The sequence below is a fragment of the Piliocolobus tephrosceles genome, chromosome 15 (assembly GCF_002776525.5).
Source record: "Piliocolobus tephrosceles isolate RC106 chromosome 15, ASM277652v3, whole genome shotgun sequence".
Taxonomy (NCBI): Eukaryota; Metazoa; Chordata; class Mammalia; order Primates; family Cercopithecidae; genus Piliocolobus; species Piliocolobus tephrosceles.
In genome coordinates, this window is record NC_045448.1 from 72,043,439 (window position 1) to 72,056,326 (window position 12,888).

A 12,888-nucleotide genomic window follows, 5' to 3' on the forward strand; every position below is an offset into this window, starting at 1 on the left:
TCCAACAATCAATTCATTAATTTCTTCCTTTTCAAAGAAAACCACTGCAACTAGTTTCTTTTATATTATTCTGGTTTTGTGATGCATGTGTAAGCAAATATGACTACAGATTCTTTTTTTTCTTGAGATGGAGTCTCACTCAGTAGCCCAGGCTGGAGTGCAGTGGTGCGATCTCGGCTCATTGCAGCTTCTGCCTCCTGGATTCAGGTGACTCTCATGCCTCGGCCTTCTGAGTAGCTGGTACTATAGGCATGTGCCACCACTCCTGGCTAATTTTTGTATTTTTAGTAGAGATGGGGTTTTGCCGCATTATCCAGGCTGGTCTTGAACTCCTGACCTCAAGCGATTCACCTGCCTTGGGCTCCCAGAGTGCTGGGATTAAGGCATGAGCCACCGTGCCCATCCAACTATAGATTTTTATCTTTTACCTTTTAGCACAAATGGCTCTGCATCACACTCACCGCTCTGCACCTTGCTTTTTCACTTAATCATATAACTTGGAGATTGTTTCATGTCACTACCTAGAGGCATCCTCATTCTGTTTGCGAGCTGCCTAGTACTCCATTGTACGGATGGACCATACTTGATCTAACCTGTTCTCCACTGGTGGACACATGGGTTGTTCCAAATCCTTACTAGTTCAAGCCACGCTGCAGTGAATAGCCTCACACATATGTCATTCTTCACATGTGCAAGTATTTCTGTAGGATGGGTGTCTAGAGGTAGAATTGATAGGGCAGTGGGAACATGCATCTGAAACTGCAATAGATAGTGGCCAATTGTCCTCTGGAGGGGCCAAACTATTTTGTTTTCCCCCCAGCAAAACATGAGCATGCAGTTTTCCCATAGCCTTGCCAACAGTGGTCTGTCAGACTTTAGAGATTTTTATGAATCTGACGGGTGAGGAATGGCATTTTGTTGGTTTTCTTTGTGTTTCTTTATGAGTGGGATGAAGCATCTTTTTATATGTCTCAAGGCCTTGCGTCTTCATTCTGTGAACTGTCTCTTCCATTCTTTGCTCTTTCTTCCATTGGATTGGATCGTTGGTCTCTCTTCTTTCCTTACTCCTCTCTATGGGCCAAATCCTGGCACTCAGTCCTGCACCCAGCCCTGTGTGGCCTTTGTCTGGGGCTCTTTTTATAGGAAGGAGGGGGAAGGTGAGGGCAGGGGCCAGCACTGGGTGGACTAGGAACGGAGACATCATCCTCACCCCTGGGGACCTGAAGTCTCTGATTTAAGTCAGATGCTCATTAAATGAGATAATGCACATAAAATGCTTAGCACAAGGCAGGGCTTATCACAGTAAATGCTCTGAAAAGGCTGCTTATTATTTTCATGTGTAGAACATGGAAATCTACCAGGATCTGTGTTTCTGAAACTGAGTCTTTACCTGCCGTCCCCGTGTGTGGGTACAGGATGCGCTGGGGCTGGCTGAGGGGCCTGGTGTTCCTTATGGACTCCAAGGCCAGGGCTGGCCTGTGAGCTGCTGGTTTGATCTGGTTTCCACTCCTGTGAGGTTTCTTGTTTGCAAAAAGCCTGGTCTTTAGAGCAGGGGGGCTTGGAGGCAGACTATGGCTTACACGGTTTGCATCTTCCCTGAATTTTCTTTCACTCTCCGATCTCTGTGCGTGGCTCCTCTCCCTCATCTCTGATCTCCTAGAGGTGAGGTGGATGATATGGGGTAATGGGCAAAAGGGCCTTCTGGGCCATACAGGCTTCTGGGAAAGCCTATCTGGACTGGACTCAGGGCCCCCACATTTAGGGTCCTGGCCATAATGGGAGGTATGGAGGGGGATTTTCAGCCAGAGGTGTGAGTTAAGGGTAGAAGGGCTGTGGCATTCAGACAACCCACCCTACCCTTACCCACTCCCCAGCTCTGGGTCTGACCTTCCATTGAGCTTTTTCTCCGCAAAGATTCCCTGTGTCTGAGCCCCCTGTACTAGGCCCCAACCCCAGGGTCTTACACCCAGCCCTAAGGGCAGCCAGTGTGGCAGAGAATGGCCACTGGCTGGCGTGGTGGCCCTGGGGGAGCCCAGAGTTCCCATGGAGCTCGATCCACTTGTCCCCTCCCTGTGTCTTCTAGCTCTGCAGCAAGATCTTGGAGAAGACGGCCAACCCTCAGTGGAACCAGAACATCACACTGCCTGCCATGGTGAGCCCCCCACCCCCAGCACACCCAAGGAGGCCCCTGGGGCTCTGGGCTTCGGGAGGTCCAGGGCTCCTGCCTCCCCAGCATCCTGCCAGTATCCCAGACTTCAGCTCGGGGTGGGGAGGGGCTGTTCTATCTTCAAAAGGACTCTTCTCCCAACACGCCTCTATTCCCTCCTCAGTTCCCCTCCATGTGTGAAAAAATGAGGATTCGTGTCATGGACTGGTGAGTCCTGAGTCTTGGAGTCTTTAGGGCGGGCTGTCCTTGGGGGGCACTGGGTCCCTCAGTTTCATTTGGCTCAGTGACTGGTAGTAAGAGTGTGAGGGAGAAGTTTCAGGTGAGGTAATGTCCCCTTGGGGTAGCCAGGGATGGAGAGGGTGTGGGCACTTCCTGGGAAGCTTACTCACACCTGCTTGTTGGCAGGGAGGCAGATAAGGAGGGGCCAGCTGGGATTGGCTGTGAGGAATCTTCTCTGAGGGCAGGGGGAGCTGGGAAGGCTTCCTGGAGGAGGTGGGACAGGTGATGGCCTGGCAGGAGGGGTGAGGTTTTGCTAAGCTCATGATGAGGACATTCCAGTGAGGAGAGGCTCACAAACCAAGGCCAGGGACTGAAAAGAGCAAAGCTTCAGGGAGGATGGGCTGCAGTGCAGCCCTGGGTTGTAGGATCCCCTGGCTGGAGGAGTGGCTCAGATTGCCTGAGCAGGGGACGCCACGGCAGCTGTGCAGCAGGTGAGGGCAGCAGCTCGCAGGTATCTTAGAAAGATCACAGCATCTAATACTTGTTGAGCACCTACTAAACACCAAACCCTGTTTCTAGCAAGCACTCGACACGAGTCATCTCAGGTGAGCTAGGCTCACCGACATCAGTTCGCAGATGAGAAGGCAGGTTGGGAAAGATTGAGTGACCTGCCCGAGCTGACAGCTAGCTGGAAAGTAGCTGAGGCCAGGCTTGAACCCAAGCCTGCTGTTTCCAAAGCCTGTGTTCCTAACCACTAGGCCATGCCACCTCCTGCTAGTTGAGGGGTGTTTTCTCTTACACTTGAGGGGAACATTCGGGGTTCACACGTGTGATCTCGGGGCATTGGGCTTCCCAAAAAGAGAGAGTTGTCCTTTCTTTGCCCCCAAGAAGTCTTGGCTGTGTGGTTCCCCAGCGTGTTCTCCTTTGGTCTCATGCCCATGACACCCCCAACCAGGAGGATAATGAGAGACGAGGGAAAAACCCCCAGGCCACAGAGCCATTAAGCTGTGTGCCAGTTCCCCAGGCCTAAAGAAAACAGCTTGTGAGAATTAGAGGAGAGGAAAGACAGCCGCCAGGAGGGCCTGTGAGGGAGAGGCCGTGAGGGCAGTGACCACGGGTATGTACCGTGGGGAAGCGGTTTGGAGGAAAGATGTGCTTTACATCCCAGAATGATCTCTTCATCTCAGCTCTCCGTGTGTGCCGCTCTGACTGCGGGCAGTGAGCTGTGCGTGTCCCTGCGTGTTTGCACATGTGGATGTGTGTGGGTGCGGCTGTCTCTTGTGTTGTGGATGTGTCTGGCCCGAGTCCGGGTGAGCTGTGTCAAAGGCATCAGCGTACTGTACAATCCAAACACATTACAGAATCTGGTGGTTGCATCTCTGGTTTGGGTTGAAGTGGCGTTTTTATTGTGAGTCTATTTTCAGACTTGCTGTATTTTCCAAAAGCAACCCCAAGCCCCAAAACCCAACTCTTGGCCAGAAAGCATTCTGCTGCTTCAAGTTCCTATCCAGAAGAGTGCTTTCTTCCCAGAAAATGCAGATAAGTTCTTGTTATTACCTGAATCCTGGAAATAGGATACAGTCCATATGGCCTTTTCTCTGTAACTTAATCTTCCATTTAATTCTTCAGAAATTCCTTTTTCATTAAAAAACCAAACAACACAAAACAAAAAAACCCAAACCACGCCCTACCTCCATAAAACAAAACCTCTGTCCTCCTACTCTCCTTCCCTCTTCTCCCAGTTCAGAGAAGGCCGGAGGTCAGAAATCCAATTCCTTCTCAAGTGCTGGTCTTGTCTAGGGTTTGGTTATGAAGACAGTGTACAAATGCCATCAGCTGTCAGTCATCTGGTGCTGAGAATCTCATTGTAAAATGTTCCAGGAAATTTTTACTTTCCAGTTCTTTTTTTTTTTGGGATGGAATTTCGCTCTTGTCGCCCAGGCTGGAGTCCAATGGTACAATCTTGGCTCACTGCAACCTCCGCCTGTCAGGTTCAAGTGATTCTCCTGCCTCAGCCTCCTGAGTAGCAGGGATTACAGGCACGCACCACCACCCCTGGCTAATTTTTGTATTTTTAGTAGAAACGGGGCTTCAGCATGTTGGCCAGGCTGGTCTTGAACTCCTGACCTCAGGTGATCCACCCGCCTTGACCTCTCAATGTGCTGGGATTACGGGCATGAGCCACCACACCCAGCTTTTCAGTTCTTATTAACATCATTCACCTGGAAAAATGGTAAAGATCTGTCTGTGCTGACAATTCATTCTTCCTAATGTAGCACTGGCGGTGGAAAACTTTAAAAATCAAAGCTTAATCACCTCACTGGGAAATACAAAGAGAGAGGAAGGAAGGAGCACAGAAACTGGGCAGAGATTAGGGTACTTCATAGGGTCAGGATTTCAAAGAAAAATCGAAGCACCATGCCAGGGTGTGCTTCCACAATGGGGTTGGGATGTCATTTGAAGCTGCCCATGGCTAAGGCACTCACAACAGGGAGAGGGGGTCGAAGAGGCACCAAGAAGAAGGGGAAAATACCCAGGAGAAACTTCCTGAAGGAGATGGGACCTGCCCAGCCCAGCGTTTCTCAGCCTCTGCATCACTGGCATTTGGGACTGGAATATTCTTTGTTGTGGGGGTTCTTGACCTAGTGGTTTTGACCCCAGGTCTAGCCTACCCGGGAAGCAGCAGGTGGCTGCAATCAAAGCTCTGGTCTCCACATCAGCATCTCTGGCCTCAAATCCCAGCTTTGCCATCTTGGCAAATTATTTAACCTTCTCAACGTCGGCTTTCTCATCTGAATTTGGGGCTAATTGTAGTACCTACCTGGTCGTGCTGATGTGAGTTAAGTCACTTGATGGTTTTAGCGCAGTGCTTAGCTCTTAGTAGGTGCTCAATAAATGTTAGCTCAATTACTGTTTATTATCATCAAAGGAGGCAGGAGTGGGCTTCAGAGGGAGGGTCTGCACAAGACATGGTTGGCTAATAGGTGAATCAATCAGTTAGCCTCCTTGAGCTCCTGGCCACAGTCCCCTACACTGGTTGGGGAGCCGAGAATTGTGCCCCTGGAAGCAGGCCCTGTGCCATGCAGGAGCAGTGGTCCAGGAATCAGGACTCCGGGACTTCCATTCCGGTCTTCCCCTCCCTCCCAATGACCTTGGGCAAATACCTACATGGCTTTGAGCCTCGGTTTCCTCATTGGTGCAACAGAGATAATAATGAAAGTGCGTGTTTCTCAAGACTGTGTGAGCCTCCGGTGTGATAAAGGCTAAAAGTGCTCCATTACATACAAAGTCAGATACAAAAAGGAATCGTGTATTACCATTGGCTACTTCAAGACTGTGGCCTTAGAGATAGTTTCTTCCTGGTCATCTAGTTTTCTCCTTGATCTGAACATTTCTTTAGCTCCTGGAGCCTCTCAGTTCTCCCCGGGTCTGGGAATCTGGCTCCCTGAACAGTCTCCCCAGTCTCTGGCCCTGCCTCCTTGCCTCCGCCCTCCTCCCTGTCAGCCTGCAGATGTGTCTGCAGAGATCCAAGCTGGCAGCCGGGGCTTGGTTGCCTGATGGGATGCTGGTGGTTGGCGAGATGAACTAGTTCCCTCTCAGAGAGTCTTGGGCAAGTCTTCTGTGCAGTTTCTTCATCTCTGGGATTACCAGGCCTCAGTAACCTACCAAAGTGAAGATCAGGAGCGCTCTCTGCCCGCCCCCCGCCCCCCGCCCCCCCGCGATGTGTAACGGAGGCCGCATACTTCCTGGGTGGGCTGTGGCCTGTAGTTCCTTCCCTGTGTTCAGGCCCTCTCTGCTCCCTTGCTCTAGGGATCGCCTCACTCACAATGACATCGTGGCTACCACCGACCTGAGTATGTCGAAAATCTCTGCCCCTGGAGGAGAAATAGAAGGTATGTTTCCTCTTCGTTCTACCCTTCGACCCCCTGTGCTCTCCCCTGTCCCCCCCTCTATCCAGCTTATACCTCTAGTTTTGAGAGTTTGCAGAAAAGGGGAGATTATAAGGCCTTTGTTGCCCATTTTCCACTGAGAAGGGCTCTGGCAATGAAAGAGAGGTCTTGCAGACATTTAGGGTTCTCCACACTTGGATTGTGGGATATGCCACTGAAGGGCACAAAGAGGATAATTTACTCCTGCAGAGAATATTGGCTGGCTGTGGCCATGCCATCCGTCAGGTCCTGCACTGGCCAACTGTGCTCTAGCGGTTTCAAAAGCTATTGAAATAGATCTTATTGGTCTATTAAAAAAGTAACTCATCATCATTTTGTAAAATTTTAAATAAAGAAATAATCTGAAAGAATATAAAATTAACCTGAAATTACCCATAAGCCCACCCCTCCAGACAGAACTATTAGCACTCCGAGACCTTTCTGTGTGTATGTATATATCTGTACATGCATGTACGATGTGTGTATTTAATGTACAGATATGTATATATATATATACATTAGAACAAATTGTTTTGAAAATTGCTTTTTGATACCTGACAATACAACATAGATATCTTTTCCTGTTATTAAATGTTCTTCTATAATACAATTTTAAATGGATACATATATTCCATTATGTGAGTGTATCATGATCCACGTTAACTAGTTGATGATGAACGTGTAGGTGTTTTCAAAATTTTCCACATTATAAGTAACTAAATTGGCAATGAATATTTCTGTAGCTGAATCTTTATATAATTCATGAGTTTCCTTTTGGATAAATACCTAAAATTGGAAAAGATTTCAACTTTTTTTTTTTTTTTGAGATAGAGTCTCACTCTGTTGCCAGGCTGGAGTGCAGTGGCCCAAACTCGGCTCACTGCAACCTCCACCTCCCCGATTCGAGCAAGTCTCCTGCCTCAGCCTCCCGAGTAGCTGGGACTACAGGTGCACACCACCACGCCCAGCTAATCTTTGTATTTTTAGTAGAGACAGGGTTTTACCACGTTGGCCAGGCTGGTCTCGAACTCCTGGCCTCATGATCTGCCCACCTCGGCCTCCCAAAGTGCTGGGATTACAGGCATGAGCCACTGCACCCGGCCTAGGATTTCAACATTTTTAAGGCTTTTGGTATTTATCAAAATTGCCCTTCAGAAAGACTGGACTATTTTATACTCTTATCATGTCCCTAGGCTTATTTTGCTATGCCCTCCCCAACACAGGGTAAAATAATATTAAAAAAAGAACTTTGTTAATTTGATAGGTGAAAATGGTATTTCACTGTTGCCTTGATTTTCATTTTATTGAGAGCTGGTGAAGTTGATGACTTCAATTTGAATATATTTACATAATTATTTTATATTTATATATAACATGTTTGTATAATTTATATTCATTCTATTATAAATGTCCTATTTATGTTCTTGGCCTATATGAAGAAATGTTTATCTTTTTCTCATAGTTTTGTAAGAGTTCTGTATATATATGGATATTAACTTTTCCCCTGTCATATATGTAGTAAATAACTCTTGTTGGCTTTATTTTACCAATTAATAGTTTTTGACCTATAGAAACTTGAAATTTTTATGTAGCCAAATCTGTTAGTCTTTTCTTTAGGGAATAAGGCAGGGATCTAGCATTACTTTTTTCAAAATTGTTCTTTGGTGATACAAACACTGTACTTTGAGTAATCTTTTCCCTATATTTCAAAATGCTGCCTTTATCACCTACTAAATTCCTAAATGTGTTCTTGGGCCTGTTTCTCTGTTATCTTCAACTGGTATGTCTGCTTATTATTTCTTTGGTTTTGATATCTGGGTTATGGTGGCTTTGTAAAATTAATTGTAAAGATTTAAAGTATTCTCTAACATCTGGAATAGTTTATATAACATAAGAATACAGTCTTTTGAGGGTTTGAAATAATTCACCCATAAAACCATATGGGCTGGGTGCCCTTTTTGAGTGGGTATAGTAATAGCTCTTTAAAAACTTTTCAATTTCTCCTGTGATGATTGTTATTTTTAGTTTGCTGCTTTTACTCTAGTCAATTTTGATAATTTATAGTTTCCTAGAAAAGCATCCATTACATTGAGGTCTAATTTGTTTGCATAGTGTTGCACAGAGCAAATTTTTATAATTTGAATAATTCTCTCTACCTGTGGTGTTTTCCTTTTTCTTATTTCTAATGTTACATATTTGAGTTTTTTTTTTTCTTGATTAGCTGGTTAGAAGTTTATTTTAAAACTTTATTGGACTTTTAATCTTTGCACTCTTTAACTCTCTTTAGACTGATTTTATTGTTTCCTTCTTTAACTTTCTAGCTTCTTGTCTTTATTTTTAAAATTTCTCATTTAAATAATGAAATTATGGTTTCTGCCTTCTGTGTCATGCTCAAACCCTAAAGTTCAGCAGACCCTAAGGTTGTAAGGTCTATCAATTTTTTTAACATTTAAACATTTGATCTATTTTGAATTTATTTTTGTGTGTTTTCTGAGAGCAGTCTGATTTGATTCTTTCATAGTTAGTCTATTTTTTTCCTGACTAGATGCTGCTCATAGGAATTTATCTTTTTTCTGATAGTTTAGAAAATTATTTTAATCTTTCTTGGTAAAGGACACTTTCCATTGAATTTTGTCTGAGACATGATGAATTCTTAAATCTGAGTGGAGGATTGTTTTTTAAAAATTCCGACATTATGCCATGGACAGATGAAGGCAGACTGGGGAGGTGGGGAGAGCTCCAGCTCTCTAGATGGCCAACTTGGGTTCAAATGCTCTTGGCTCTGCTTCTTTGTAACTGAGTGAGTTGCTCCAGTCTCCGTAAAATGGGGTCCTTGCAAGTCCCAACCCTCATGAGACGGTTGTAAAAATCATGAGATTATAAAGGTAAGGTTCTTATAATGTGTGGTACACAATAACCCTAAAGTAACATTTGCTGTTTTTATCATTAAGATGGGCTTTCTATGTTGCTAATCTGATTTTTTTTTCCTGTACCAATTTCTGCCTTTTACTGCTTCGTACATGGTTTAAAATGGGCTATTGCATTTGTAGGTTCTTGTCAAGCCTTCTTTTTCCCCTGTCACTCCTTTTATATTTTCCTTTACTTCTTTGCTCCTTGTCTGTTCTCTCCCGGCAGTTCTGCTTTGTTCCACAAAAACTACATCTTCTTGTACTCTACTGAGGATTCCAAATCATTTTCTGCAATATGCAGGTGAATGCTTTCCCGAATCTTATGGATGCAGTTTCCATATCCTGGTTGGCTCTCTGCCCTCTCCCTGCTTTATTCACTCTCCTGCAAGATCTGTTCAGTGTTGGTATCTCCCACAGATAGGGTGTGTGGGTCTTTCTCTGTTCATCCATCTCCTGAGATCTTTAGCTGGAGGACAGGTTAACATGCCCAGTTTCTGGCTGACTCTACCCAGTGCTCTTGAAGTTGGAGATCATCTCCAGATTCTAGATCTCTAGGAGACCTCTAGGAGAGGAGACTGGATATACCATTTTTAAAAATGTTCCTTTTTTTTTTTTTTTGAGAAAGAGTCTTGCTCTTTTTGCCCAGCCTGGAGTGCAGTGGTGGCGTGATCTTGGCTCAATGCAACTTCTGCCTCCTGGGTTCAAGCAATTCCCCTGCCTCAGCCTCCCAAGGAGCCAGGATTACAGGTGCCTGCCACCTTACCCGGCTAATATTTTTTATTTTTAGTAGATACAGGGTTTCACCATGTTGGCCAGGCTGGTCTCAAATTCCTGACCTGAGGAGTTTCTGACCTGAGGTGATCCACCCGCCTTGGCCTTCCAAATGTTACATCGTTTTTAAGCAAGACATTGTTAACTTAGACTTCTAGCTGCTTGATGTCCTCATGTCCTTCTGTAAATGTGGGCGGCTATCAGAGGCATATACCTGATATTGTTTTCCATTCACTTCATTCTTTTAGGAGATGTTTATTGAGCATATGCCTTGTGTCAGGGGCTGGGCATAGAGGGTTGAACAAAATATTCTTGGTCACACCATCAGGGAACTTAGAGTCCTGACAGGCCACAAACAAGTAGACAAATAAATATATGGGTATAAGTTGTGTTAAGTGCCCTCAAAGAAAAGGACATGCATGGTGAAAGAGAATAAGAGAGTAGAGGAGAGCTGCTTCTGCCTGATGGAGTCAAGGAAGGCTTCTAGGAGGAGGTGTCTTAGGCTGCCAGAGGGGAAGCCACCAGCATGTGAGGAGTAGGTAGGAAAGAGCTCCAGGCAGAGGTGACGACATATGCCAAGGCCACGTGGCAAGAAAGAAATGAAAAGACTGGTTTTGCTGAGTTCTCTGAAACATTTAAAGGGCAACTTTTAATTATAGAAAATTTCAAGTACACGCAAAAGTAGAGAATTGTACAGTAAACTCCCAGGCACCCTCCCTGAGCTTCTACATCTAGCTATTCTCTGCCTTCTGATTTCCTTGTTGGGACTCTGGACTAGTCCCAGAAATGACCCTCCTGCAGGCACTGCAAACCTGCTCTTCCTGCCCCAGCCCCTCCCTTCCTCGCTGGGGGAACAATGTGTTCCGAGATGTGGCCCCGCCCCTTCACTTATTGCTGTTCAGATAGTTTCTGAGAAGGGCTGTCTTCCCGAACAGGTAGAGAGATCTGGGGGTGGTAATGCAGACAGAGGGTCACCTCACAGGTCAGCACTCTTGGTATGGAAGGAACCTCTTCTTCAGTTTTCTGGCTGGCACTGTCTCTGTCTCTGATTCCAGGGGCAGACACTGGTGGAGGCACAGTGGGGCATTTCTGACTGTTTTCTGACAGTCGTGTCTCACGAGGCTGCAGCCGTGCTTGTCGCCAGCCCCCTGACGGAGAGTTCGCATCCCCGGACCTAGCTTCATTTCTATGCTGTGTGAGCCCTCACTTTTCTCTGTGTCCGCAAGAATGTGTTGGGGGGAAGGCGAGAAAGATGTTTATGTGGTCACTAGATGGCGCTCAGGTCACAGGCATTCAAAGTTGGGACCACCTTCCATCACCCATGGTTCTGGAAATAAATGAGAATCTTCTTGCAACCAGCTAACCGGTTTTGAACATGCAGTTAAATAGCTTGATCTAAGTGGCAGTAAAAGAGTTAAACTTGTGCATCCCACTGGAGCTGTCTTTGATGACTCTCGGACTCTGCCGACCCGTTCCTGCAGAGGTGGGTCCCTTTCTGGGGCCAGGGCCTCTCTCCGGCCTTGAGGTCGGGCCCTTGCCTTGCTCGGGCCAAGCGTCCCTGACTTGCACGCAGCCCCCTCGAAACGCGTCACTCCAACTTTCCTTTCAGCCCTTTTTTATGTTGTTTCTCCACGTTGTGGGCTTCTAGCCCACTGGGGCGATAGACAACACTTGTATTTCTTCACTGCTCTCAAAGCCCAAATGAAACCGAACTGTAAAAACAAGTTCTTTCTCTGTATTTCCCCGCCTCAGGGTTCACCAGATGATTTGGTTCAACTAGGAGTTTTTGTTTTTCTGTTTTTGTTTTTGTTTCCAGTGAGGACAAGACCTAACACTAACCTCTTAAACACCTCTGCCCACAAGTTTGCCTGGGCACACTAGAGTGTTCCTTGGACCCTGTGCTCTGAAGTATTAAGTAAGAATTTTGTTTTTTAAAAAAGAGTGCTTTCCTTAGAAGCTGCAGGTCTTTTGAAAGGTGATAGGCACATGAGCTCTGTGAAATGTACACAGATTCTTTCATAACTTTATACATAGGAAACTCATGCTCCATAAATAGCACTTGTATCCTAGTGTTTTCCACAGCTAAGAAATCCAAAGTTAGTCTCCTTTCGTCTCTGGAATGTAGATGATGCTGATTTCCCAGCAGTTTTCAGTTTCTCCTCTTGCCTGGCGCAAGTGAGAGTCAGGCAGCCAGCTGCCGTGGGCTTGGGGATGTGCCGAGAGGCAGAGGGAGCTGGCGGGGCAGACTGCAGGTGACGGCCTCAGCTTCTTCATGCACCTCCCAGGGACTGTGTGCAGGGCTGGGACTTGTGGCTCGCTGGGCTAGGAGGTTCTGCTCTCTAGCTCCTTCAGCTTCCCCCAGGTGAGGCAGCTGAGCTTTGTTGCTCGGGTCACAGAACTGGGAGCATTCATCTGTGTTTTGGATTTCCATAGCCCCAGCTCCCTGGACTGAGGGAAAACACAATAAAACACTTGTGTTTTGGCAGAAGGGTGACGTGGACGAAATAGAGGCTTTGTCTTGGGTGGCTTCACTAGTCACTGTGCCCTTGAACTGTCTGCAGACACAGGGGCGAGAGCCCAGGATGGGTCTTCACACCCAGAGACTGTGATCCATCCCCAAGTTAGGAGTCATTGACCTAAGACATCAGCAGGGCCGTGTCTTATTGCATATTCCCAGTGCCTCCTCCTGCACCTGGTTAGGTTTGCTGAATGAACAAATGAATGAAAGAATGGGTGAATTAGGTTGGGTGCAGTGGCTCACACCTGTAATCCCAGCACTTTGGGAGGCTGAGGTGGGTGGATCACCTGAGTTCAGGAGTTCGAGACCAGCCTGGTCAACATAGTGAAACCCCGTCTTTACTAAAAATACAAAAAATAGCCCAGCATGGTGGTG

The 12,888-nt window shown here is 46.4% G+C and overlaps 1 protein-coding gene across 4 annotated transcripts in view; it reads left to right on the forward strand.

Moving 5' to 3' along the window:
- Positions 1-1,976: 1,976 nt before the first annotated feature.
- LOC111550580 (dysferlin) overlaps positions 1,977-12,888 on the forward strand; it is a 146,976-nt gene continuing 136,064 nt past the window's right edge. For 2 of the 4 annotated variants that reach the window (XM_026456448.1, XM_026456449.1), the window contains exons 1-3: positions 1,983-2,152; positions 2,331-2,374; positions 6,197-6,279. In XM_026456448.1, coding sequence (XP_026312233.1) covers positions 2,150-2,152; positions 2,331-2,374; positions 6,197-6,279 — 130 coding nt within the window. In that variant the 5' untranslated portion in view covers positions 1,983-2,149. Of the gene's footprint in view, positions 2,153-2,330; positions 2,375-6,196; positions 6,280-12,888 lie in introns of all 4 variants that reach the window. The other 2 variants (XR_003309829.2, XM_026456450.2) reach the window with 2 other exon arrangements.